The sequence below is a fragment of the Hemiscyllium ocellatum genome, chromosome 3, assembly GCF_020745735.1.
Source record: "Hemiscyllium ocellatum isolate sHemOce1 chromosome 3, sHemOce1.pat.X.cur, whole genome shotgun sequence".
Taxonomy (NCBI): Eukaryota; Metazoa; Chordata; class Chondrichthyes; order Orectolobiformes; family Hemiscylliidae; genus Hemiscyllium; species Hemiscyllium ocellatum.
In genome coordinates, this window is record NC_083403.1 from 80471621 (window position 1) to 80496598 (window position 24978).

Genomic DNA, 24978 nt, shown 5'->3' on the forward strand with positions numbered 1-24978 from the left:
AAACAGCAAATTGCCTTGCCCTTTACAATGTCATCAACACTTCCTGTGACTTTAACCTGCAGGGTTTTAATTGTTATTTGAACAAAACTGATAAATCAAAGGAAGCTTTCAAAGGGCAGTGGAGAGAGACAAACTTTTCTGAAGGTTAAAACAAACGGAGACAAAAAAATAACATGAACATGTAGAAATCAACAGTACATTTGACTAATTTACAGCACCCTTGTATGAATTTGGACAAATATCTGTTGATCAGAGAGTCAGTTTGAATTTTTTAAATGAAAATCTTGTTTAGTTAATCAACTTGAATTAGTCAAGGCAATAACAAATGTTGTACATACAGGATTGTCTCTGGACCTAATTTTCAGTAATCTCCAGATGGCAGTCTGCATAAAAAGCCATTAACAAAAACGAGCGCATATGGACTTCAAAGCAATCTGTTGGCTTGAACATTTAGGAGATAGAAGCACAGTCCAAGTTATTGGTTTACACTCATATTTACAGCAAGCAATTTGTGATGTTCCACAGCATCAGTTATGGGAAGTCAACGTTTCACTTGTTTATAAGTGACTTAAATTAGGGAATATAGGCTGCATATCCAAGTTTAGATTAGAGTGGTGCTGGAAAAGCAAAGCAGGTCAGGCAGCATCAGAGGAGCAGGAAAATCGACATTTTGGGCAAAAGCCCTTCATCAGGATTTTGCCCAAAACGTCGACTTTCCTGCTTCTCGGATGTTGCCCGATCTGCTGAGCTGTTCCAGCCCCACTCGAATCTGGACTCTGATCTCCAGCATCTGCAGTCCTCACTTTCACCCTGTATATCCAAGTCTGCTAACAACATTAAGTTGGCTTGAACACTAAATAAGAAACACAAAGCTTCAAGGTGATATGGATAGATTAAGTAAATAAACCATAGTAGATGATGTTCAATGTAGGCAAGTGCGACATCATGCACTTACAAACTTGCTGAGATCATTTTCCTTATGATGAGAAGCTAGCAACTGTGGATAAGCCCAAGAACAGCAATAAGCTCGTGGACAGGCACAGAAAAACAACTTACAAGATTAACGGAATTCTTAGGTTTTACTTCAAGAGGACCAAAATTGAAAGATTACCACTACAGCTGTGCAGAGTCTGGTTTTATCCTTTCTAAAATATCTCATTTTAGACGAGGACACAGTACCTCAAGGTGATATTGAACTTGGGAGATAGTGCAACCACCAACCTGACATCTGATTTAAAGAGGTTAATTTTAGAAAACAAGTTGCATTGACCATATTTGTATTTTTGCGACTATAGACAATTACAGAGTTATCTAATTGAAACGTTAATGCTAAAAATGGTTTATTGCCGTGTGTGGGGCAGGGGCAGCGGGAATTATTTGATCTGATAAAGCAAACTGGAAAGGAATGCTGTTTTAAAATTGTCGTTGGGTATTTTGAGGCAAGGTCACAAAGTATTTTGTCACAAAAAGTGTGAAGGAAGTCTGGAACGGTTTCCCCACAGCGTCAAAATTGAGTGAGTCACATTAGACAACGCCATCAAGGGTTATGGATTAAGCACATGGAGGTAAAGTATAGATTGACCATGAACTAATAACAAAAGGCTCCTGAAGACTGAATGGTCTCTTAGTGTTTCCACATTCTTAAATTATGCTCCAACCTTGAACTCACTCCTGAGCAATGCAAACTTTACTTTTTAAAAAAGTGACATGGACACATACTACTGGACTCCTAGAAGATTAGAAGATTGGTCCAGTAATAACGCTCTGCTCAAATGCAAGCTCCTTGGTTCATTGTCTGCCATTTCTTCATCCTCAGCCTTTGTTTAGCAGTTTTGTCAATGGTTGTTTACTCCCGCCATCCATTGACAAGGGCAAGCAAGGATGTAGATCCCAAACTACCTTGGCCAGAAGCAGACTGCTTACCCTGCTATTGGCCACTACCCTGAACCAAATGCTAGCTGCCGATATAACTAAACTAACTAGCTTGGTGGAAGTTAACACCCTTTATTCGGATCTTTACTGATAACACATGTATCAAAAAGTTATCAAAATTAATGGTGAAAATTAAAAATAAAATTCAAGACCCTAATGCGAGTTTCATTTTCCTCATTAAGTGATGGCGAGTGAAATACAAATATTATTGCATCTATAACTACATTGCAGTTTTTAATTTCATCACCTTCAAGTTTTACATCTTGGTTTGCTTACCTTGCCCATTATAATAGTAAATCCATTTTTCTTTATTTGGGCTCGGGGAAATAGGCTTCTTGAGGCCAGCTTTCTCAACAATGCTGCTGGGATCCTGTTTGGGGCCTTTTTTCAGCACATGGGAGCTTTTCTTAATACTGCAAACTACTGTCACCACCAGCACCAACAGCAGAAAGAGTACGATCATCCACGGCAAATGCTCATTTATGTCAAAGTGCTTGTGTGCGCTTGGCCTCGGCGGGCCTTTTCTGGGAGGTCTGAAGTCAGCACCTGCTCTTGAGCTTTCCATGATGGGTTGAAAATTCATCGCAGCTGACAGAGGTGAATTGGGGCCTGAATGGGAAGAATGCCAAAGTTGTGCTTCTTTGGTCACTCCACTGATTGATTTTGTAGTGGTGGTGCTCAATTGATTAGGAATACCTGCAAAATATTACAGAAAAAGAGAGACTGTTTCCTTTACCACAGAAAACAAAATCAAAAATGTATTTAAAATTAATTTTAAAAAGCAGTACTCTCAAGTGCCTTTAATTCTGTCGATGACTGCTAACAACAGGACTAATTCACCAGGTATAAATCACTGCATACTCTGCATTGTGCCCCAGTCATACAGAGGGATACTTAAGAACTTCCGGTCACAAGGTACTCAGGTCAGATGCTCAATTCTAATAGCTACCCTGCCTGAAATCAACTGCCTAAGCATCTTTGACAAATTATGAGGCAAATCAAAATCATGGAACAGTTTCAGCAGATGAAGACAAGTTCTGTTGAGGCTTTTGCCCCAATTTAGGGAATGAATCCCAAAGCAAAGAACCCAAGAGCTGAATGCACGACAGTCAATGAGATGGCAGAGAAAGCTGGATGTGCAGAAATGACCAGAATTGAAAGAGTTATTTGGGGGTCGCAAGACTTTGAGATTTCAGATAGCATGAGGGAGGCAGGCACCAAACGGATTTTGACACCTGATAGGGATTTTAAATTGGGAGTTTTGCTAGTCAGGGAGCCAGTATAGGTCAAACACAGGTCAAACAAAAAAAGGCTTTGGGGCAAGTCAGGATATACAAGGCTGAGGCTTACAAAGGTTGGAAGATGGGAGGCTGCCCAAGGAATGTATTGCAACAATTGCAAACAGGTAACAAAAGAGAACAATTGACAATCTCTGCAGCAGGTGGATTGAGGTTCAGACAGAAACCTGCAATATTAAGGGGTTGGAAATACAAGTAGGTTTTCCAGAACACAATACTTGCATTCCTGTGCGACCCCATGCTATAAAATACCACGCAACACCAACACACTGGAAGTGTTGGCAATGTGATCACATTATAGTCAATGCACAGGTTAAAAATTTGTACTTTAGAAACTGCATTCCCTATTCACCCAATCATGCTACAGCCAATTCGTGTCAACAAAAGACACATCACAGCAGAAATACCTGTATTTTGTTTTAAAACATCAAAGAGCTGGTTGGAAACACAGCTCAGGGAAACAAATGGGACATTAAAGATGAATACTCTGTTTTAGCTTCAGACAAAGGTGAGGGAAGGTGATGACGTTTAGGTATAGAGTATGGAGCTTGTGTTGGTAGCCAAAGGCAATAACCTCAATCTTTCCAATATATAACTGAAAAAACAACTTCTGCACATTAATACTAGCTGTCACAGAAGCTGTCTGATGAAGCTGGGGCAGGGGAGGGTTTGAGGGGAAGTGAAGCTGGACATTATTAGAGCGCACACAGAATCTGACTTTTTTTTGTTTGCTTGATGTCATCAAGGGGCACAAAGCAGTCAGGGAAAGCTTCTGGAGAATTCCACATCTCATTGTGCAAGAGCCTGAAGATAAGCCATTGCAATTTAATCTGACTTGAACAGATAGCAAGAATGGAACCATGGTAGATTTACTCCATCTAACTGGACACAGGACAAACACTAGAGATGGTGGTGTGGTCAACCACATCAAACCTTGCAGGGAGCTTCAGAGTGGCACATTGTACCCCACTCCCAGCAATAAAGCCCATCAGCTGTACCTTTAAATGTTTCACTGATCTGAGACAACAGAAGATACACATATCACCATTACAAGGACAGTGTATCTTAACTGGAAACTATAGGACTGAGCCTGTACCAGCTCTAAAGTTTAGGAGTTTGGCCAGGTAAAGGATCTCTCACAAGGACACACATCCGCACAAAGTTGATTGTAGCTGTTGTACCACCACATATGCTGACCAAACAAGCTAGATAAGTTATTTTTCTCAACTAATAAAAAATCATGAATTTTCTGTTAAATAGTGCTGTTAACTGGAGCAAGGGGGACTTAAACTTGGGCCACCAGGTTCAGGGGTAGGGACATTACCACCCCACCTCCCGCACCCCAATCTAACTGCCCAGACTTTTGGTGGGTTTGACTCATTACTTATATTATCAATTACTAAAGTGCCACTTAGAACATGGTAACCATCTTGAACATTTCCAGACAAAACAAATAATCATCGAGTCGTTGAAACATTACTGAAGTCAAGTTATAAATTTTATTTGGTAACCTCTGCAATGTCAGATTCAATTTGAAATCAGATGCACAGCAGTGCATTATTTTGATAAGGCTTGATCGGATTTATACATGGTGGTTCAATGGTAAGCACAGCTGCCTCACAGCACCAAGGACCCGGGTTCGATTCCAGCCTTGGCAGACTGTCTGTGTTTGCAGTTTGCACATTATCCCCAGGTCTGCCTCCCACAATTCAAAGATGTGCAGATTAGGTCAGTTGGCCATGCTAAATTGCCCAGCTTGTTCAAGGATGTGTGGGTTAGGTGATTAGTCAGGGGTAAAAATAGGATAATAGGGTAGGGGAATGGATCTGGGTGAATTATTCTTTGGAGGGTCAGTGCGGACTTTTTGGGCTGAAGGGCCTGTTTCCACAGAGTCGGGATTTTTTTTTAAGATTAAATTACTTAGTGTGGAAATAAGCCCTTTGGCCCAACAAGGCCCAACAAGTCCACCCGCCAAAGTGCAACCCACCCAGACCCATTCCCCTACATTTACCCCTTCAACTCACACTACTGGCAATTCAGCATGGCCAATTCACTTAACCTGCACATTTTTTTTTGGATTGCGGGACGAAACCGGAGCACCCAGATGAAACCCACGCAGACATGGGGAGAATGTGCAAACTCCACACAGTCAGTCGCCTGAGGCGGGAATTGAACCTGGGTCTCTGGCGCTGTGAAGCAACAGTGCTAACCACTGTGCTACAGTGCCGATTATACTCAGTTGTTTAAAGAAATAGGTTTGCATATCTCAATATGAAAAATCATTATTTGTTTCTCACTCACTATAATGTTAAAAAGAGCATGTTTCAAAATTCAAATAAGTGCTTTAAAAAGATTTGATCACATTCAAACTGCTGTTTGCCCTCCTGCAAGACTATGCAGTTAGATACATCTTTGGTCAGACAGCCAGGCTTCAGTAATTATGTCGAACACAAAAATGCAACATTCACAATTCACCAATAGCATAGGATAAATTACATTAACCCCACAGGGGACTGTACTTCAATCTCAAGACGTTAGTTTGGTAATTACGAACCATAAATAATTACCTGATGGAGTGGAGGCATCAGGAAGAACTCCACTGTTGTGGCGAGTTGACTCTGTGCTTGAAGAATTGATGGTTGTACTCCGAATTGTGCTTGGTAAGCCACAGATGTTATCCCTTTGTTGGTTTCCTAGTTTTAAGATCACCAGATCATGTTCTGAACAATTGGTGAGTGGTTTGCACCTCGGACTAGAAGGCACATTGGAGAAAGTGCCACGAGGGCATGGTTTACACTTAACATCTTCTGTCTCGCTTCCTTTCTTCTTCACACGCCAACCCATTGCACAAACAGTATAAGCTACACAGATCTTGTTAGACAGAAAGGTTCCAGGTGGGCAAGTGCACTCACGGTCAGAGAAGGCAGTACATGGGAATTTCTCAATCATCGGGGCTGTGCAAGGCCTGCAGGTGTGACACTGATCAATGCCATTCTCATGCTTCGTGAAAGTGCCATTTTTACAGGAGCGACAGACACGCAATGATGTTGATGTGCAATGTTGTGCCACATGGGTGCCTGCAGGGCACTTATTACAGTAAATTTCTTTCCCTGTTGCACGATCATAGTGATGGTATTTACCCGAAAGGGACACAGCAGCCTTTGGAGCAGGTTCTACTTGAGCTGTAATGTCACCAAGCAACACAAACAGCAGCTGAAACAAAGCAGAAAAATATTCAGTAAGACATTTTGTAGCACTCAAAATATTTACTGAAGTCCACCTGCTTAAGTAGGCATGTTAAATACTGGCATACTTTCATGTGATCTCTGAACATTCATCCAGAATCAAAAGGCACAAAAAGGACAAATTGATGAAGTGTTCATACATCCCTATGCACATGCAATTATTCCCCACAAGCACATACAACACAAAACTAATCTGAATTTGAATGTGAGTGGCAATATCGTTCAGGAAAGTGCAAAAGGTGTTTGGTGAGAGAGGGAAGTTATAAACGTATAATTAGCCTGTTAAGTTCATTCATTTGAATTTGGGGGTGAATGGCATTACTAGGTGCATACGTTTCCATGTAACTGTTGCGCTTGTCCTAGGAATTGCTTATGGTGACAACTGGTGCCTGTTTATAAAGTATTCCATTCTCAACACCATCACTTTCTTACTTTGGGAAGCAATGACAATTTGCAAATTGCAGCCTACTCAAAAAGGTTTCACTTACTGTTTCAGGAAACAGTAAAAATGAAATAGTACAAAAGCAGCTGTAGTGGTGGAGGGGGGTGGGCGGGCAGGGGAGAGAGAGAAAAGAGAGAGTGAGAGGGAGGATGAGAGACAAGGGGGGGGGGTGCGAAAGACAAGGGAGAGCGAGAGAGAGCGAGCGAGCAAGAGCGCGAGGGAGAGAGGGGAAGTCGAGAAAGTGAGCGAGCCGGGGGGGGGGCGGGGGAAAGAGAGAGAGAGAGAACAATTATTTGACAAATAAATGTAATCAAGTAACATTGTTGATCATTCCATCAAGAAACAACATCTACAGGCACCAGAAAAACAGAGATAACCATCAGCTGGCAATCCCAAATTCAAATGTTCAGTTGTCTCCAATAATAAATCAGATAACAAATCCTTAAGTACATCAGGTACTCAAAGCAAACCTGAAATGTCTGGACAAACAACCATCTTCCCATTAATATGCCTCAATTTGAGGTTACACTTTGTTTCTCCCAGTTATTTTTGCTTCATGTCTAGATTTTGTAATGCATCTGATAGTTCTGTTATTTGCAGTGCACTAGCTCCAATTTTTGTTTTCCTTCTTTCCACAACAACAAGAGTAAGTTTTGTTTTGCATATAGAATGTAGATGTCACTAGATAGGCCTGCATTTATTACCCATCCCTAATCCCAGAGGGAAGTTAAGAGTCAAGCACATTGCTGTGCACATAGGCCAGACCAGGTAAGGATGGCAGATTTCTTTCCCTAAAGGACTTGTATCAAATGGCTGGGCTTTTACAACAGTCATCATTCGTCCAGCATTTTTTCTAATTCCAGATTTTATTGAATTGGAATTTCACCATCTGCCACAGTGGGATTTGTATCCTAGACCAACTGCCAGCACCGTGACATGACCATGATATCAGCACCGCATTCAAAGCAAAGAGGGAACATTTTTCATGATGATAGATAACAGGAGACTCAACTGTAAAATTACACTTGCTGATTACACTTTAGGATAAAATTCCAAAGTGGGTGAGTGAGGACTTGGCATGTCCAGAACCTAACTTTGAAGAGAGAGCAGAGTGGCCACAAAGAAATGTTCAAATAAAAACAGAGCTGGGTTCTCTCCATAGGGTAACTTATTTTAGTGTACTGAGTCCTGAATACAATCCAATTAACAAATGGTTATTTTGTGACAGTGTTTGAGGAAGGAATAACGCCTTGGAAAATGACAATCAAACAAATTCTGAGCACCAAGATAGGCTGATGTAGGAGGGTGGCATGGATGTAAACTGCAGGGCTGTGTTAAGCACCTGAGGAGACATTAGGATAACGATACCTCTGCAGTTGAAAAACAAACCTGAAGGCCAGTTGCTGAAAATGTGTGGCTGGAAAAGCGCAGCAGGTCTGGCAGCATCCAAGGAGCAGGAGAATCGACGCTTCCGGTATGAGCCCTTCTTCAGGAATGAGGAACATGTACCAAGCAGGCTAAGATAAAAGGTAGGAGGAGGGACTTGGGGGAGGGACGTTGGAAACGCAATAGGTACCTGGGGTGTGCAGTGAGAGAGGGACTCACTGAAATCCTTGTAGAGGGAGGAAGAGAGCTTCTTCAAAGGCCAGTTGGCAAGGTTTTTTGTTCAAAGTCAAGATATGCATTTCCCATCTGATGTCGGAACTGTCTGTTATTTTAATCAACACAACCAGACAATCGCCATCATTCAGCTGTATATATACACATGCACTGCTGCACTTGTCTGATGTAATACAGATTTCACCAGTTGATGCTCAGATTGAGCAAATGGAACATTCTGTAACTTTTTATAACTCAGCAAAAACAGAAGCAACTGTTTATTTGCACATATCTAAAAATAGCTAACTTAAAGTCTACACATGAAACGTCCATTTGTCACTTTATTTACTGAGAGCATGTGTACATTTGGTTATTTTGGAATTTTATAAAAATATATTAGCCAAAAAAAAGGAAAGATGGATCTAGTTCAATTGTAAGTATCCCACAAAAGACTGGAATAAATCTAACTGATGATCAAAGTAGGAATGATGTTTTAAAATTTACCAGGACAGCTTCCAAGTTTGGTATGTTTTTAATTCAGATCAAATCTGAAAACCTAACTTGAGTCAGTTCTGGGAAATTTACTAGGACAATCACAAATGTTCATTCCGTTTAATAACTAGGAAGCAGTGACCACAAGGCAGAGTTAGGTTCAACGACATTACAGAAAAGGCTAATGAAGAGTGAAATTAAGACAAAAAAGGAACACTGAACTGAGGAAAGGCAAAAAAAGAGTGATCCAAATTAACTTGGTTGAGGAGGCATTGGATAAGCTGTGGGAAAGCTTATACTAGGAGGTACAAATAACAAAAGAAATCCCATTGGATACAGAAAGTTCAAAATTTTGTACTTCAAAATTGGGCCAATGAGAGATTCAAGAACTACTATAAAGCTACAGGGGATAAAGGATTAGGATACCTCAAATAGAAGCTTAGCAGATAATAAAGAAAGGAATTAATCAAGTCTCCATATGACCACAAGAAGTAAAACATTTTATGACAGGATTGAGCACTCTGGAATGAATGGAATCTATTATGGACAATGTTGGCATGGAAATGATTTACAAAATAAATTTTCAGTCTTTACAGATGATAGTGGAATCAAAAACATGGGCTGAACGAGAGCAAGAGGTACCTGTAGAAAGGAATTGGTTCTGAAAAGAAATAACAGACAAAATGAACAAGTCATCAAAGCCTGAAAGCACGCACTGCCGACAGCTCCAAGAAATCTGATAGAACGTGGCAGAGGTTCTGAACAAAAATCTCTGCGGTCTTCTTTAAAATTAGGCAGGGGTGCTGGAGAACAGCATTCATTGTCAGCTCTACTATCAGTTGTGGTCAAACTCTTCAAATCCATATTGCAAATTAAAATCAACAAGCAACTAGAAGTGTTTGGAATTAGTAAGTACAGTCAGTATACATTTATTAAAAAGCATGTCAATTTTGTAATATTTAATTGGCTTGTCCAAGAGATACTGCAGCTACTACACAGTAATAGATGGGTAGAAAAGCATTCAATAAAATGTCTCAAAGAAAGGGTTGAGAAGAAAAAAATTCCAAAGTGATGAAAGAAGAAACATAGCACCATGTGTAGGTATGGTCAATGGACAGAAAACAAAAAGGGTTAAGTGTGACTTAAACTGTACAATGGTTAGAGGCAGTGCATCCCAGGTTTCTCACTGGCATGAGCAATGGAAGGTACAAGGTTGTTTTTTTGCCAATCCCCAATTGGCCTCAAGTAGGTAGGGTTAGCCATTACAAGTTATCACATTCACATTGATTTCGATCTTACTGGAACTTCTGAATATTCAGACAAATGCTACCTTGACACCAGGTTACTCTCACCTTTCCTCAGGATTACAGGGTACTACAAATTTACAATCACTTGGACTGTAGAGAGTTGGTGAGGACAAATGTTTTACACAGGAATAGTTGGAGCAAAAAGAAAAAACCTGTCATTGCATGGTTGAGACAAAGACCCAGCATGTTTGAAGGTGAAGGTGGATAACCGTTTAAAGCAGTTGACGGTGCAAACCAGATTCACATTTTTATTAAAAACCAAAAATACTGCAGATGCTCTAAATCAGAATTGAAAAGAGGTTGCTGGAAAAGCTCAGTAGGCCTGGCAGCATCTGTTAACACTGCGGGTCTGGTGATCCTTCCTCAGTTGAGAAATGTGTTGCTGGAAAAGCGCAGCAGGTCAGGCAGCATCCAAGGAGCAGGAGAATCGAAGTTTCGGGCATAAGCCCTTCTTCAGGAACAAGGAAGGTGTGCCAAACAGGCTTAGATAAAAGGTAGGGAGGAGTGACATCTGGGAGGGGCGTTGGCAATGCGATAGGTGGAAGGAGGTTCAGGTGAGGGTGATAGGCCAGAGAGGTCAGGAAGATGATTGCAGATCAAGAAGGCGGTGCTGAATCCGAGGGTTGCGACTGAGATAAGGTGGGGGGAGGGGAAATGAGGAAGCTGGAGAAATCTGCATTCATCCCTTGTGGTTGGAGGGTGCCTAGGTGGAAGATGAGGCGCTCTTCCTCCAGGCGTCGTGTTGCCATGATCTGGCGATGGAGGAGGTCAAGGACCTGCATGTCCTTGGCAGAGTGGGAGGGAGAGTTAAAGTGTTCAGCTATGGAGTAGTTGGGTTGGTCGGTGTGGGTGTCCCAGAGGTGTTCTCTGAAATGTTCCGCAAGTAGGGGGCCTGTCTTCCCAATGTCCACATCGGGTGCAGTGAATGCAATAGATGATGTGTGTGAAGATTCAGGTGAATTTGTGACAGATATAGAAGGATCCCTTGGGGCCTTGGATGGAAGTAAGGGGGGGGGGGGGGGGGGCGGAAAGAGGTGTGGGCGCAAGTTTTGCATTTCTTGCGGTTGCAGGGGAAGGTGCTGCGAGTGGAGGCTGGGTTGGTGGGGGGATGTGGACCTGATGAGGGAATCACGAAGGGAGTGGTCTTTGCAGAACGCTGATAGGGGAGGGGAGGGAAATATATCCCTGGTGGCGGGGTCCGTTTGGAGGTGGCAGAAATGACGATGGATGATACGATGTATGTGGAGGTTGGTGGGGTGGTAGGTGAGGACCAGTGGGGTTTTGTCCTGGTGGCGATTGGGGGGGTTCAATTGGTCCTCCTGGGAGCAGATGCCGCAGAGGCAAAGGAATTGGAAATATAGGATGGCGGAGGAGCAGGAAGTGGAGGAGCTGCGGTGGAGAGCATTGTCGACCACCTCTGAGGGGAAATTGCGGTCTTTGAAGGAGGAGGCCAGCTGGGTTGTTCGGTATTGGAATTGGTCCTCCTGGGAGCAGATGTGGCGGAGGCAAAGGAATTGGGAATACGGGATGCCGTTTTTACAGGGGGCAGGGTGGAAGGAGGTGTAGTCTAGATAGCTGTGGGAATCGGTCAGTTTCTAGTTCTGAAGATGTGGCACTGGGCCTGAAACATTAACTCTGAATTCTCTTCAGATGTTACCAGACCTGCAGAGTTTTTACAGCAACTTTTGTTTTTGCCTCATTTTTATTGCATTGTTTCCCACTTGAGCACAAGATCAATCCCTGTTGGCTTTTCAGAGCATTATGGAGGTGGAGCTGTACTACTACAATTACCAACTTGTGGAAAAAAAATGTTAAAAGAATGTAAAGATCCCACAGCACAATTTGGAAGAACAGCAGGTGAGATTATGTACATAATATTTATCTCTTAAACATGACTAAAAACAGAGTATCCGGTGATGATCATACTGTCAGCATGAAAATGACTGTACTTGAATATTGCTTCATTGCTGATGGGAGTACACTAGGATATCTTGGTCACAAAGAGTTCAACAGCAAAGCCTATTTTGTTTTCTCTTCAGTGTCACAATTTGAAGAGCACAAACTATATTTGATGCTTTACTATTAAAATGAAACGAGAATGGGGACAAGAAGCATGCACATGGTTGAGGATGCCTGTGCATTGTATCGCGTGACTTGCAGCAGATTTTATCTCTCAAATCAGAAGCAGCAAAAAAACTAGGCCAAAGATGCAGCGCACGCACCATGAAGTAATGAAAATGCAAATAACAAAGTGGATATTTTCTAAGCCAAATTACTTAATTCTTACTAAAACAAATTGTATTCAATGGTACACATGTATCAATCATGATACAAGTAATTAAGACAGTCAACAAACTTTTGATCCAAAACTACCACACCTACATAACTATAAGCGGTACATCTGTGACTCTATGGCTCTAACGATGTGGCCTCCTCTACATTGGGGAGACGGGCCGCCTACTTGCGGAACGCTTCAGAGAACACCTCTGGGACAACCGGACCAACCAACCCAACCACCCCGTGGCTCAACACTTTAATTCACCCTCCGACTCCACCGAGGACACGCAGGTCCTTGGACTCCTCCATCGGCAGAACATAACAACATGACGGCTGGTGGAGGAGCGCCTCATCTTCCGCCTGGGAACCCTCCAACCACAAGGAATGAACTCAGATTTCTCCAGTTTCCTCATTTCCCCTCCACCCACCTTGTCTCAGTCGGTTCCCTCAACTCAGCACCGCTCTCCTAACCTGCAATCTTCTTCCTGACCTCTCCGCCCCCACCCCACTCCAACCTATCACCCTCACCTTGACCTCCTTCCACCTATCACATCTCCATCGCCCCTCCCCCAAGTCCCTCCTCCCTACCTTTTATCTTAGCCTGCCTGGCACATTCTCCTCATTCCTGATGAAGGGCTCTGGCCCGAAACGTAGAATTTCCTGTTCCTTGGATGCTGCCTGACCTACTGTGCTTTAACCAGCAACACATTTTCAGCTCTGATCTCCAGCATCTGCAGACCTCACTTTTTAAATGAAGAGGAGTCAAGATTTTGAGGTGAAACAATAACAAACACCACTAAAATGAAATTAAGTTATCTGAGAGAGAAAGCCAAGTAAACATTTACCCTGCAGTAACCATAAAGGGTGACCACTGCTGAAATCAAACATCAGTAATATTACAGACAGGAAAGATTAACTGGAAGCAATATAACCATCTCCAAAGTTGTTTTCATGTTATCATTGATAAGAACTGCACAAGTGTTCTTATTTTATACAATGTTTCAAATTTCAGAAATGTTACAACTGGAAGGCCTATTGTACGTGAACAAGGCAGGGCTTTGTAGAAGTACGTTTCAAAGCAAAAACAAAGCTTGGCTCACAGTCACATCAGTGCCAATGAATATTTTCAATAGTACTTGCATAACACCAGAAATATTCAACTGCTTCAAAAGGTATCACACTGTGACATTGGAAAATACTACATTAGATAATCAAAAGTTTAGTCAAAGAGACAATATTTTAAGGAATGCCTGAAAGAAGGGAAGAAATATAGCAAAGAGGCGCAGCTAGAGCTCGGAGCCAAGGCAATGGAAGACACTGCCGCAACAATACTGACATTAAAATTAGAGATGCTCAAGAGGCCAGAACATGAGGAGCAAAGCCATCTGAAAGCTCTGTTGGAGGACATTAAAAACTGAGAGTGAGCAGCAAAGCCATGGAAACATTCAAAAACAATGATGCAGGTTTTAAAAGCAAAATATTGCTTGCCCATGCAGGTCATAAGTTTTAGGTGGTGTCAAGTTGACAGGGTTAATAATCCGAATATAGTGGAATAGAGAAGTCTAAGAGGTAGAAATAGGTGGTCTGAGCAATGGTGTAAATTAGATTAGACTAGATTCCCTACAGTGTGGACACAGGCCCTTTGGCCCAACAAGTCCACACCGACCCTCCGAAGAGTTACCCACCCAGACCCATTTCCCTCTGACTAATGTACCTAACACTATGGGCAATTTAGCATGGCCAATTCACCTGACCTGCACAACTTTTTGTTCAGTAGTTTGTCTCAGGTCCAAATGTGACAATGATGTCATGAACAGACAGGAAGATAGATCTGATTACAGGGGGGGGGGGGGGGGGGGAGAGAAGAGAGAGAGAGAGAGAGAGAGAGAGAGAAGAGACAGAAGGACACATTTGAAAGGAACCTGGACCCGCACCTGAAGCGCTGGAGCCTTCAACATATTGGAATGGTGGCTAGCTTAGTCAGCAAGTGCAGACAATGAGCTGAATGCCCGATGTGCATCTAACATTTTTTAATGGCTCCTTGCATCAGTCCGCAATAAACACATGCAGACATTTTAATGAAACAGCATGCAACAAAATAGTTTTTTTTTACACCTACTACCTTAAAAAGCAATGCCTTCAAACACCAATCCTTCCATCAAGATGACCAAGTGTGATATCACTTTTGATGATTCTTGTGTAATTCAAAATGCAATTTTCAAAAATCTAGCTCCTAAACGAAGCATTTGAGGAGCTGTATAAACAACCTGGTAATCATTTCATATGGAGAACTTATGGCAGAACCTGCCTCTCAGAGTGATCTCTTCAACCCATGCAAGTGCACCAGATAAAGTTATCCCATCCCCAACAGTTTTGATGTAGTACATGTCCATCAAAAGTAAATGGAAAGATGCATCATAAAATATATTGTAAAGCTGTAGTATAAGATAATACAAGCCTCCATAAAATGGCCACAAAACTGGTCAAAGAAGTAATTTATAATGAGTGCTTCAGAGAAGAAAGAAGAGTAAAAGGCTGCTTTGATATTTTCAGAAGGGATGTGAACAGATACATCCAAACAAGAGCATTTGGCAGTTGGCTTAATTGACTTGTTGATAATTTGTTACCATGTTGATAGAATCTGTTGTATTTGAATGGATTCTTCAATCCCCGTACAGATATGCTCTATGTAACAAACAAGTCTTCTTCATATCTCAAGTTCAGGCAAAGTGCGAAAGAAAGCAAGAAAAACTAGGCTGCAGCTTTGATTCCTCACCTCCACTAAATTGCTGAATCTGAACAGGACAGTAGTTGAGCTGGTGTAATTGGTTTTCAGCCTAGTCCCACCTGAACAGACAAATATTCTGAAGACTGCTTTCCCCTTCTTCCCTAATGTTCACCCTTCTTCCTTCCCCCTATTCCAAACCCAGCAATCTTAACCTCCAAAGTAAAGCTCTTAGTTTGGTTCTAAGAAACAAATATCAGTTCAAAAATGAAATAATCTGTTTTAACATATTCACCACATGTGATTAATGTACAAATAACTCTTAGTCAACAATAATCCTATAATTCACACAAATTTATTCTTGGCGTTAACATTTCCAAGCTCTCAATATGAATACCAACCTCCAATTTATCTGAAAGATCTTTGAAGGGACTGGTCAGGTGGCAGTTCAACTGTGAAAATATCAAAATAATGCAGCTTCTCATACACAGCACTGCAAGAAACCTAGCTCATGGTGTCAACTCAACATATGCTAACTTGCATCTGACTGCAACTCAAGCATGCTCACCAAGGCTTGCTATGGTTGGTTCCTGAAAAGGCACCTCAAAAGGAACCTCAGCTACCAAGCACTGCAATCAAGGAAAAGGGGGACCAAAATGAACATAGGCCAGTTAGAGAACAAGGTTGGGAAACTAGGAAACGCCACACAACTTTAATAAATGCTTTGCATCAGTCTTCACAGTAAAAGGACACGATTAGCATTCCTACAATTACTACATGATCAAGGAGCTGTTGGGGGAAAATGGAAACTGAAAAAAAAACACTAAAGAAAAGCTAGAAAATTAATCACCAAACAGTGCAAGGAGAACTAAGGCTAAAAGTCACTAAGTCCCTTGAACCTGCTTTGTTGTATCCTAGGATTTTCAAGGAAGTAGTCACAAGAGATAGTGGACACAGTGATCATAATTTTCTAACATTCCTTAGATTCTTGGAAAGTCCTAGAGGTTTGGAGAACTACCACATAGCACACTTATTCCAAAAGGGTACAGACAAAAATAAGCAACAAACTCTCAGCCAGTTAGATTAACATTTGTCTTTGGGAAAATGTCACAGTCTACATGAAGGACATCACAGCAGAGCATTTGGAGATGCATAACATAATCAAGCAAAGACAGCATGGCTGCATGAAGGGGAAATCACACCTGACACCTCTATTTGAATTCTTTGATGAGGTAAAAAGGTGGGATAGATAAAAGGAAATCAGTAGGTATGTTTGCATTGCCAAAAAGCATTTGCTAAGAATTGGTACATAAGGCTTTTTGAGATGTGACATTGGGGTAGGACATTCATACAAGACTGGATTAGCTCACCAGAAGATACAGGACAGCAATGTTTAACCAGCAGAGTGGCACAGGAATCAATGTGTTAAACTACAATTATTTACAATATATATTCATGACTTGGATAACAGAAGTGAATGTACTATGTTCCAAGTATGCAGATGACATAAAAGTGGGAAAGCATGTTTTGAGGACATCACAGTGTCCAGAGGGACATTGACAAGTTCAATGTGAAAAAAAACTTGACAGATGGAATATCACGTGAAAAGAGCGCGGCTCTGTAGTTTGGCATGAAGAATGGGAGATCGGAATAAAACTGAAATGGAGAAGGCTGCTGAAAGCTGCAATACATGTAAGGTTTGGGGATCGTCATATACAATTCATAACAGACTACCATCCAGGTTTGATAGAAAATCATTCCTCCACAGGGCTACAGACGTTGGGTTAAGTATATTCAAAGCGGAGATTTTTAAAAAACGTCTAAGTAAGGGAATCAAGGATTATGAGGACCAGGCACTAAAGGGGAGTTTCGGATTATCAGATGAGATCCAATGGTCTGAATGCATTAGTCCTGCTCCTCCATCTTACTGTCTTAAAATATCAGTTCCCATGGCTTTTTCACAGATGTTTGTCATGCATTCTTATCAGAGCCTCAAAGAGCCTGTGGGAAAACGCGCATCACAGAGAGGATTCATTTTTCTAACTTAGCTACCTTCTCATTGGAGAGGAGAATTCTGCAAATAGGACAAGGTACAGGAATCCATGAAAGCACCTAAACCAGAATCAAAATTGACATTTCAACTGCATAGATTATATTGGCTATATTGTTTTAAGTACCTATTTGTGCAGCTCTGAGAGAGAGAGAGAGAGAGAAAAATGTACATAAACTTTTTTCTTGATGAAGAAACGTGCAATTATGGCACCTTTCATAATCTGCAGTGAAATACAAATGCTCCAAAAAGGTGTAATTGTTAGACTCAACTGCACTAGCATTGATTTTCCCTTTGTTTATCTTTTGTTACCATCAAGATTTTGGACCAACATATTTGTATCAAATGATCAAAGTGACCTTAGCATTTCAGTATGCAATTCACTCAGCACATGTAACACGGGATGGAGTTGGTACAACAGAACATGACCTTGCTGGATCATGCACAAACAAAGCAAAGCCAAGGACTACGGTAAATTATTTTCCAATGTGATCCCATTTTAACCAACTGCCACCTTCAAGCGAAGTGAGCAACGTGCAACACAGGCTGGTCCTGCCCACATCGCCTTCATATATACATAAATATAAACAGCACTTCAAAGTTAGTGATCTAAGATGCAAACCAAACAGCAAGACCAAATAACACTCTGCTATTAAATTTCACAGATTTTAGATCAACTTATGCCACAGGGCATCAATGTGGCATTCTGAATTCTTAAAATACATTGTAAATGTGCTAGTCTCATTAAATACATCTACTCCCTCCACACATCTATTCACCTAAACTGACACCCTCACCACTCACTCTCAAACACTCATACTCCCATCTTCACCCTGCCTAACCGTCATCTCAAGCTCTCTCAAGAAGTCAATGTGCCAGCTAACTGTATGGCACACACCAGACCGCAGAGGAAATCTTACTCCTGCCCATTCTCCACTCCAGTCCTCATGACCCCCACTCCCTTACCATTCTATGACCTCACTCCTACATGGAGATGGGTACTGCAGATGCTGGAGATTAGAGTCAAGATTATAGTGGTGCTGGAAAAGCACAGCAGGTCAAGCAGCATCCGAGGAGCAGCAAAATTGATATTTTAGGCAAAAGCGCTTCATCAGGAATGACCTCACTCCTGACAGTCCCCAAACTCACTCCCTTTCCAGCTTGCTCCAGTTCTCTCCTCCTGCCCACACAATCCACACTCACTTCCACCAATGTCATCCCCTACCCTCTCCAATACATTTCCAATTCCCACCCTCATGACCCAATTCCTGGCTTGCATTCCTGTTGCCATCATGGCCCCAGCACTCCCATACCCCTCACATTCACTACTGTTGCCTGTGTCTCTGCTTCCGCTTCTGCATCCAACTCACTTCTTTCCATCCACATCCCAAACCTCTTCTCAACTCCCAACATGATCTTCATCCAATACCCGCTACCTCCCTCCTCTCCACTATAACCCTCATCCAACACCCCATCCTGTCTCCTCTTCTCACTCCTTCCATCCTCCACTACACCTACGACATGAGAAACCTACATGTCATGATTTTGTTTTACTTAACAAATCCGTCTATGGAAATGGTGACACGTATAGTGAAAGGAAAAATACAATGGATGAAGTGTACAGTACAATTGTCAGAAATACTTAAGACAAAAGTACCAAAATGATAGTATCTGAGCTGATGAATGGGCATGAAATTAAAAGGGTCAAGTTGATTGAAAATCTGATTTCAAAAGATATTCAGTTTTGCAAAATACTTGGAAATATGAGTGGTAAAGCTGCACAAAGTAATATCCAAATTAGCAATTTGGAAGCTTGGTAAATTTTTCTGAGGAAGCTTCCAAAATGGCTGATAAAATGGAGGCATCAGCATTGTTGCTGAGAAATGTAAGTGTCTGTAATAGGGGAAAGCTGTTAAAAGCAACATTTCCATTTCTCAAGCCATAAAATAATGGGCTTGTGTGGTTAATGGAAAACATATAATTTGATGGACTTTATGCCATGAGAAAATCTCAGAAAATTCTCAATTCAGTGCTGTATGTAGTTTTGCTCTTCCCCCTCCAAAAACACAATACTACAGAAAGGTGACTTCCAAAAGAAATGATAGAGTTAACCAGTAGTGCACTGCTAAGTTTTTTCTTTCTGTAATTTCCTTATGCTAAGTAGATTAAACACCTTTATCAAATCACTCTGAAAAGGAAGGAAAGGAATACATTGAAAAAAGCTTGCTGTTGATTGAAGGATGAATATTTAAATATGGAGCTTGAAATCAAGTAAAACATGTTGTTCACAAAGACTTGAACTACTTACTAAGTTAGGTTTGCGTTATGATCCGCTTAGACATCTGTGCTGATTCCTAAGTTCCACCAATCCTCAGAGCTTCACATAAATAAATGAATCAAAGTACACAAATTCCCCAAACACACCCGCCTGGTGAAATCACTTTGACAGAAAACAGTGACTAAGTTCCTGTACTTAACAAAAACTTATTTTTCACAGATGATTATTTTCTAATCATGAAACAAAATGAAGAATCCCCAACCTCTAACTCTACTAGTTGAAACTTTAAACCACTTAAAAATCTCCACCCGAACAAAATACCTTTGGACTTATGGGTGGAGGAACTGTCCAAGAGCGCCAATCCTCACAATTCAATGAAATGTTCATTTTGCTTTTTAAAACGTTGGTCTTCAAACTTTTTTTTTTAAGAGGAAACCACAATTGGTATGTTAGTTACAAAGTCTCTGGCTCACTTCTGGATAAAGGCAACGTATTACTGCAACTGGTGAAAGATATTAATTGGCTTTCTTCAGGCACTGCAGAGAGACACACAGACTCGAAACTTACTCTTCCAACTTCTCACACACTGTCTTGCTCACTCCCACAAGCTAGTCAGCTGCCCAGGAGCCAGAGAGTTGTTGACAAGCTGATGACTTTCAACAATCAGAAATGGTCACAATTACAAATCAACCAGCTACCTGTTACAGGTTAAACCTTACTCTATATACACACACACACACACACACCCCAGAGCCATGCCATGTACTGCTTCTCTCCCAGTGCTTAAAACAAGGCAGCAATGTAGACCCGTTCATAATGAGCTCCAGCAACTTGTGTGTGAAAGAGCAGCAATTTCTTCCACAGTCCGATTTTAAAACAATTCTTCTTACTCATTTCACTCCACAAACAAAAATAAATAAAAATTTAAAAAAGTGAAGCAATCACCAAACTGTGATTGATTATTTAAGTAGTAGAAGGAAAAGTGCATAAAGTGATATGGAAACAAGATAGGTATAGAAATTTAGGAATAGTGAGACATGACTTCTTACAAGGCAGCACAGTGGTTAGCATTGCTGCCTCACGGCGCCAGGGTCCCAGGTTCGATTCCAGCCTCAGGTGACTGTCTGTGTGGAGTTTGTACATTCTCCCCATGTCTGCATGGATTTCCTCCAGATGCTCTGGTTTCCTCCCACAGTTCAAAGATGCACAGGTCAGGTGAATTGGCCATGCTAAATTGCCCATCGTGTTAGGTACATTAGTCAGAGGGAAATGGGTCTGGGCGGGTTACTCTTCGGAGGGTCGGTGTGGACTTGTTGGACCGAAGAGCCTGTTTCCACACTGTAGGAAATCTAATCTAACCTAAAGCATAAGAGCAGAATCAATTATTTCCTGACAGAAAGCCCCACCCCCCCCAAGCCAAACTTTCCATCTAGAGCTTGGGAGGTATAGGGGGAAGAGATAATGCAAAACATGTATAAATATGAATCAGATCCATCACCATCAGTCACAGTCAAGTGTGAAGGCAGACTGTTATAAAGATCTAACTCAATACTCCAGACCTTAAACACAATTACAGAAAAAAGCCAAACAGCTCATCTCACACTCACCTTACACTCCCGCCATGCCAACTCATGCTTCCCCAATCTGTTTCCATGGCCCTTGTCCTCTGTGCAAACATATACCCCTCTACCCAGCCTCTTAGCACTGGTGCAAACTTGGCTTCAACTCATACGCACATATGTCACCTACACATTACCCTTCCCCTTTGCACTCTTCATATACACTTACACCAAAAGCTTAAGAGGAGACTGGCAAGCTTCAGTGAGTTTTCTAGTTGATTACAGACCTAGACACTGGCATCTTGGGTCATCAGAAGCCAATCAGAGGCTAGCAGTTAAGGCCTACTTCTCAGGGGATCCAATAGCAAGGACAACATTTTTTTCCTCATCTTGCAGGGAGCAAAGGCAAGAGCAAGGTATCACTTTCAGAGGCCATCTGCTTGCAACCCTTCAACCCTCCCTCCGATTATGCCCAAGTTGCAGCAATTAGAGCTCCCATCATCTCTCCAAAACAAGAGGCAAGTCACCTTAGTTATATAGTTTGTAATCCAGCCATCTTTCTTGCCCTTTGTGGGGAAGGAGGAAGAGAGAGAGGGACACTAAATCAAAAGGTGGTAGGGTAGGGGCAACTATCTCTCCAGAGTCAACCCAAATGCTTCCCCTTCGCACCTCTCTCTCTCTCCACTTCAGTGGGAGGTGGAGGGGGGAATTCCAGCCCAAGCATCAAATGCTGACATAACTACCACTCCACCAAAGCTTGACAACCATGAGAAGCTGTCAATTAAACTTGACATGGATTTTTGCCCCACTATGATAAGAAGTAGTTAAAATCGGTGATGGAACTTCTGGAATCAAGGCTCTAGTGCTATTTTGGCTGTATCAATGTTGAAAGTCTTGCTGTGTATTGACAACAAACATCAACACAAAGACTGAGCCAAATCACCCATGTCTTATAATTAGATAAAAATATAAAATATAATGATACAGAGTTACCCCCCAAAAAAAGAACTTGTTTAGAAACTTCTGATTCTCAGAAACAGATGGTTGAACTGTAAAAAAAAATCACAATTGCACATAGCCCAGAATTGAAATATTAAAGTTGAAAGGGGGAAAATATTGCTAAAATATTGCACCAATGTATGTCGCAGAACACTTGCTTTAAGCTGAAGCTGTGCAATGAATAGGTTTGGCTTTGTTGAAAAAGCACTGAATCTTGAATAAGTTTTACCAGAATAGACCATGTATGCCAAACAGCCCAAAATTTATCCCAATGTGGCACTGAAACAGAGAAGAATTGTCAGGTCAAGGGATTTAAAATGTTTATTTTTTCCCACTTAAAAATCATGTCAATGGCAACTAAGACTACCAAGGGCATACTGTTTCTTCAAACATCAATAATTTGATGCAACAACCTGACATATTTGTGGCCAAACGCATTACATCAGATGAAATGTTTCATAGTTCTGGTTTAACAGGATTAGTGTCTCAGCAAGTTTGCACTATTTTGCAAAGCAGCAAAATTTGCCAGCCGTTGTTTTTGAAGGAAAGACGAAGTTAAAAATGTACCTAAAATATCCAAAAACTATCACAGAAACATATCGGTCATAAAAAAATACAGCTTTGCTATCTTCTGCAGTACGTAAGTATCGTTATCCCCGATGTCGAATTGGAACCGGTGCGCCATCCTTGTGTCAAGAAAAACCCTGCCCAGACGCATTCTAGCAATCTGTATTCAGAAGGAAAATCATGAAGCCCTCAGCACCTCAAGCTATTCTAGTCTATGGTTTTCCAATTGAAAAATAAAATCTGTAAAACCGAAACACGTCTTTGCCTCCCCAACATCCAGACACCAGAGCTTGTGGTAAACAACCGACCGCTCATCCATATGCGCCTACCGTCAGAATGCTCCAATGCATCGTCGCTGCGGTCCAAGCTGCGAAAGAAGGAAGAAAGCACCACAACAAGCTAAAAGCTCCCATTGCTGGCAGGGCTAGGCGGTGAAGAGTTCGCTGGTGGCCACTGCCGGAGCTGCCAGGCGTCCATAGCACACACCCTGCTTCATTTTACCGTGTTTGTGGGAAGCGAGTCGCCTCACTCCGCATTGTGCCGGGGCCCCGCTCTACTGCGCTAGAATCGGCAACCACCCCCCCATACGGACGGCCGCCGACTAGATCTCGGTTTTTATTGTTCGTTTTTACTGGCGCCCGCCGCCGCACCGCGGCAGAAACCTCTCGCCAGGTCGACGGGCTTCAAATAGTAGGGAAGAAGCGACTGGTCCTCAATGTCGGTTGCATTTATTCCCATAGCTCCAGCGATGTGCAGTGGTTGGGCACGGACGACACAAACGAGCTCCGGACTGATGCTGAATGAAAATGGACAAGTTGCTGCTACCGCTACCGCTAGCGCAGGGTGGAGCGAGGGGGCGGGGCCTGCGCCTCGCGTCATCCACAGAACCTTCCGGCCAACATTCCACTGCCAATCCGTCGGCCGCGCGCCTCTGCCTCCTCCTCTCTACCGCAGAGACAACCGGATCGCACAGTCTTCCCGGAGAAGAGAAAGGGAAACCCCGACACAAGTCCCCCTTTTTTTTGTGGTATTCAGATCTCGATGACAGACGTTCCTCGTCGCTTCCTGTTTAGTTACAGGACAGTTGTGTATTTAGCATGCTCTGCCTTAAATACAACTGAAGTTTTATCTCAGTGCTCCAACTTTAGCAAGGAATTATAAAAAAAACCTCAGCAGCATCTGTGCAGAGAAACAGAGTTGAACGTCAAGAGTCCGGTGTAACTTCTTCAGAAATCGAAGCAAGAGCATGCTTAAGTAAGAGATTCCACATTAACATTGCACGAGTCGAAAGCCGATCAGGCTTAAACCTGTTTCATAATTTAATTACGTCATGTAGAATCTAGTTCCACTTCATTTTACCACCTTATCAATATATCTGTTATTCCCTCACTTAAATCTATCTCAGTGTTGAAATCCCCATGTAATACGACACTTAGCTTTCTGGGGAACTAAATTTTACGGGTCCTTCGGAGGAAATTGTTTCCCTCTATTGAGATCCCTGATTTTGCAACACGTGCTCATATTTAATATTCTAAATCCCACTGTCCTTCTGATGCATCTGTTGTGGACTCTTAAAGGAAAATTTATCTGTCTGGAGGAGCAGGGATGAAATTTGAACATAGTACTTCAATTATAATTGAACCTAAGCCTCAATAAATCAAATACTATTTAAAATAAAAACTTGCACACCTGGAGAAACTCAGCTTAGAAATATTCAACATGTTATCTTAGAAAAACTGAAAAATATATCACCGCGCTATCTTCCTAAATAAGGTAGATGTCCACAAAGCTCAACAAGAGCACGTACCTGGAGAGCAAAAGAGAAAATGCTGGAAAATCTCAGCAGGTCTGGCAGCATCTGTAAGGAGAGAAAAAAGCTGGCATTTCGAGTCTAACTGACCCTTTGTCAAAGCAGACCTGCTGAGATTTTCCAGCATTTTCTCTTTTGGTTTCAGATTCCAGCATCTGCAGTAATTTGCTTTTATCCACATACCTGGAGAATTCAGCTTGCTCCAAAAGACCTCCATGTTGAGCACTGGGCACTACATCTCAGGAAACACTCCATTGGCACCTGCCACATGCACCCTACATCCACAAATGTTGGCATGCAGTATATGTCAGTCTCTAAGAACCATTACAGCACATCTCTGATCTACTTACAGGACTCTGCTGCAAATCAAGTTGTACCAGCAGCTATCATTGTTAAGT

At 41.9% G+C, this 24978-nt stretch overlaps 1 protein-coding gene across 2 annotated transcripts in view; it reads right to left on the reverse strand.

The window, feature by feature from the left end:
• tnfrsf21 (tumor necrosis factor receptor superfamily, member 21) overlaps window positions 1-23907 on the reverse strand; it is an 80952-nt gene extending 57045 nt beyond the window's left edge. The window contains exons 1-3 of one of the 2 annotated variants that reach the window (XM_060851278.1): window positions 23100-23903; window positions 5798-6443; window positions 2209-2628 (exon numbers count right to left, since the gene is read on the reverse strand). In XM_060851278.1, coding sequence (XP_060707261.1) covers window positions 2209-2628; window positions 5798-6443; window positions 23100-23183 — 1150 coding nt within the window. In that variant the 5' untranslated portion in view covers window positions 23184-23903. Of the gene's footprint in view, window positions 1-2208; window positions 2629-5797; window positions 6444-23099 lie in introns of both variants that reach the window. The other variant, XM_060851279.1, reaches the window with a different exon arrangement.
• Window positions 23908-24978: the final 1071 nt, after the last annotated feature.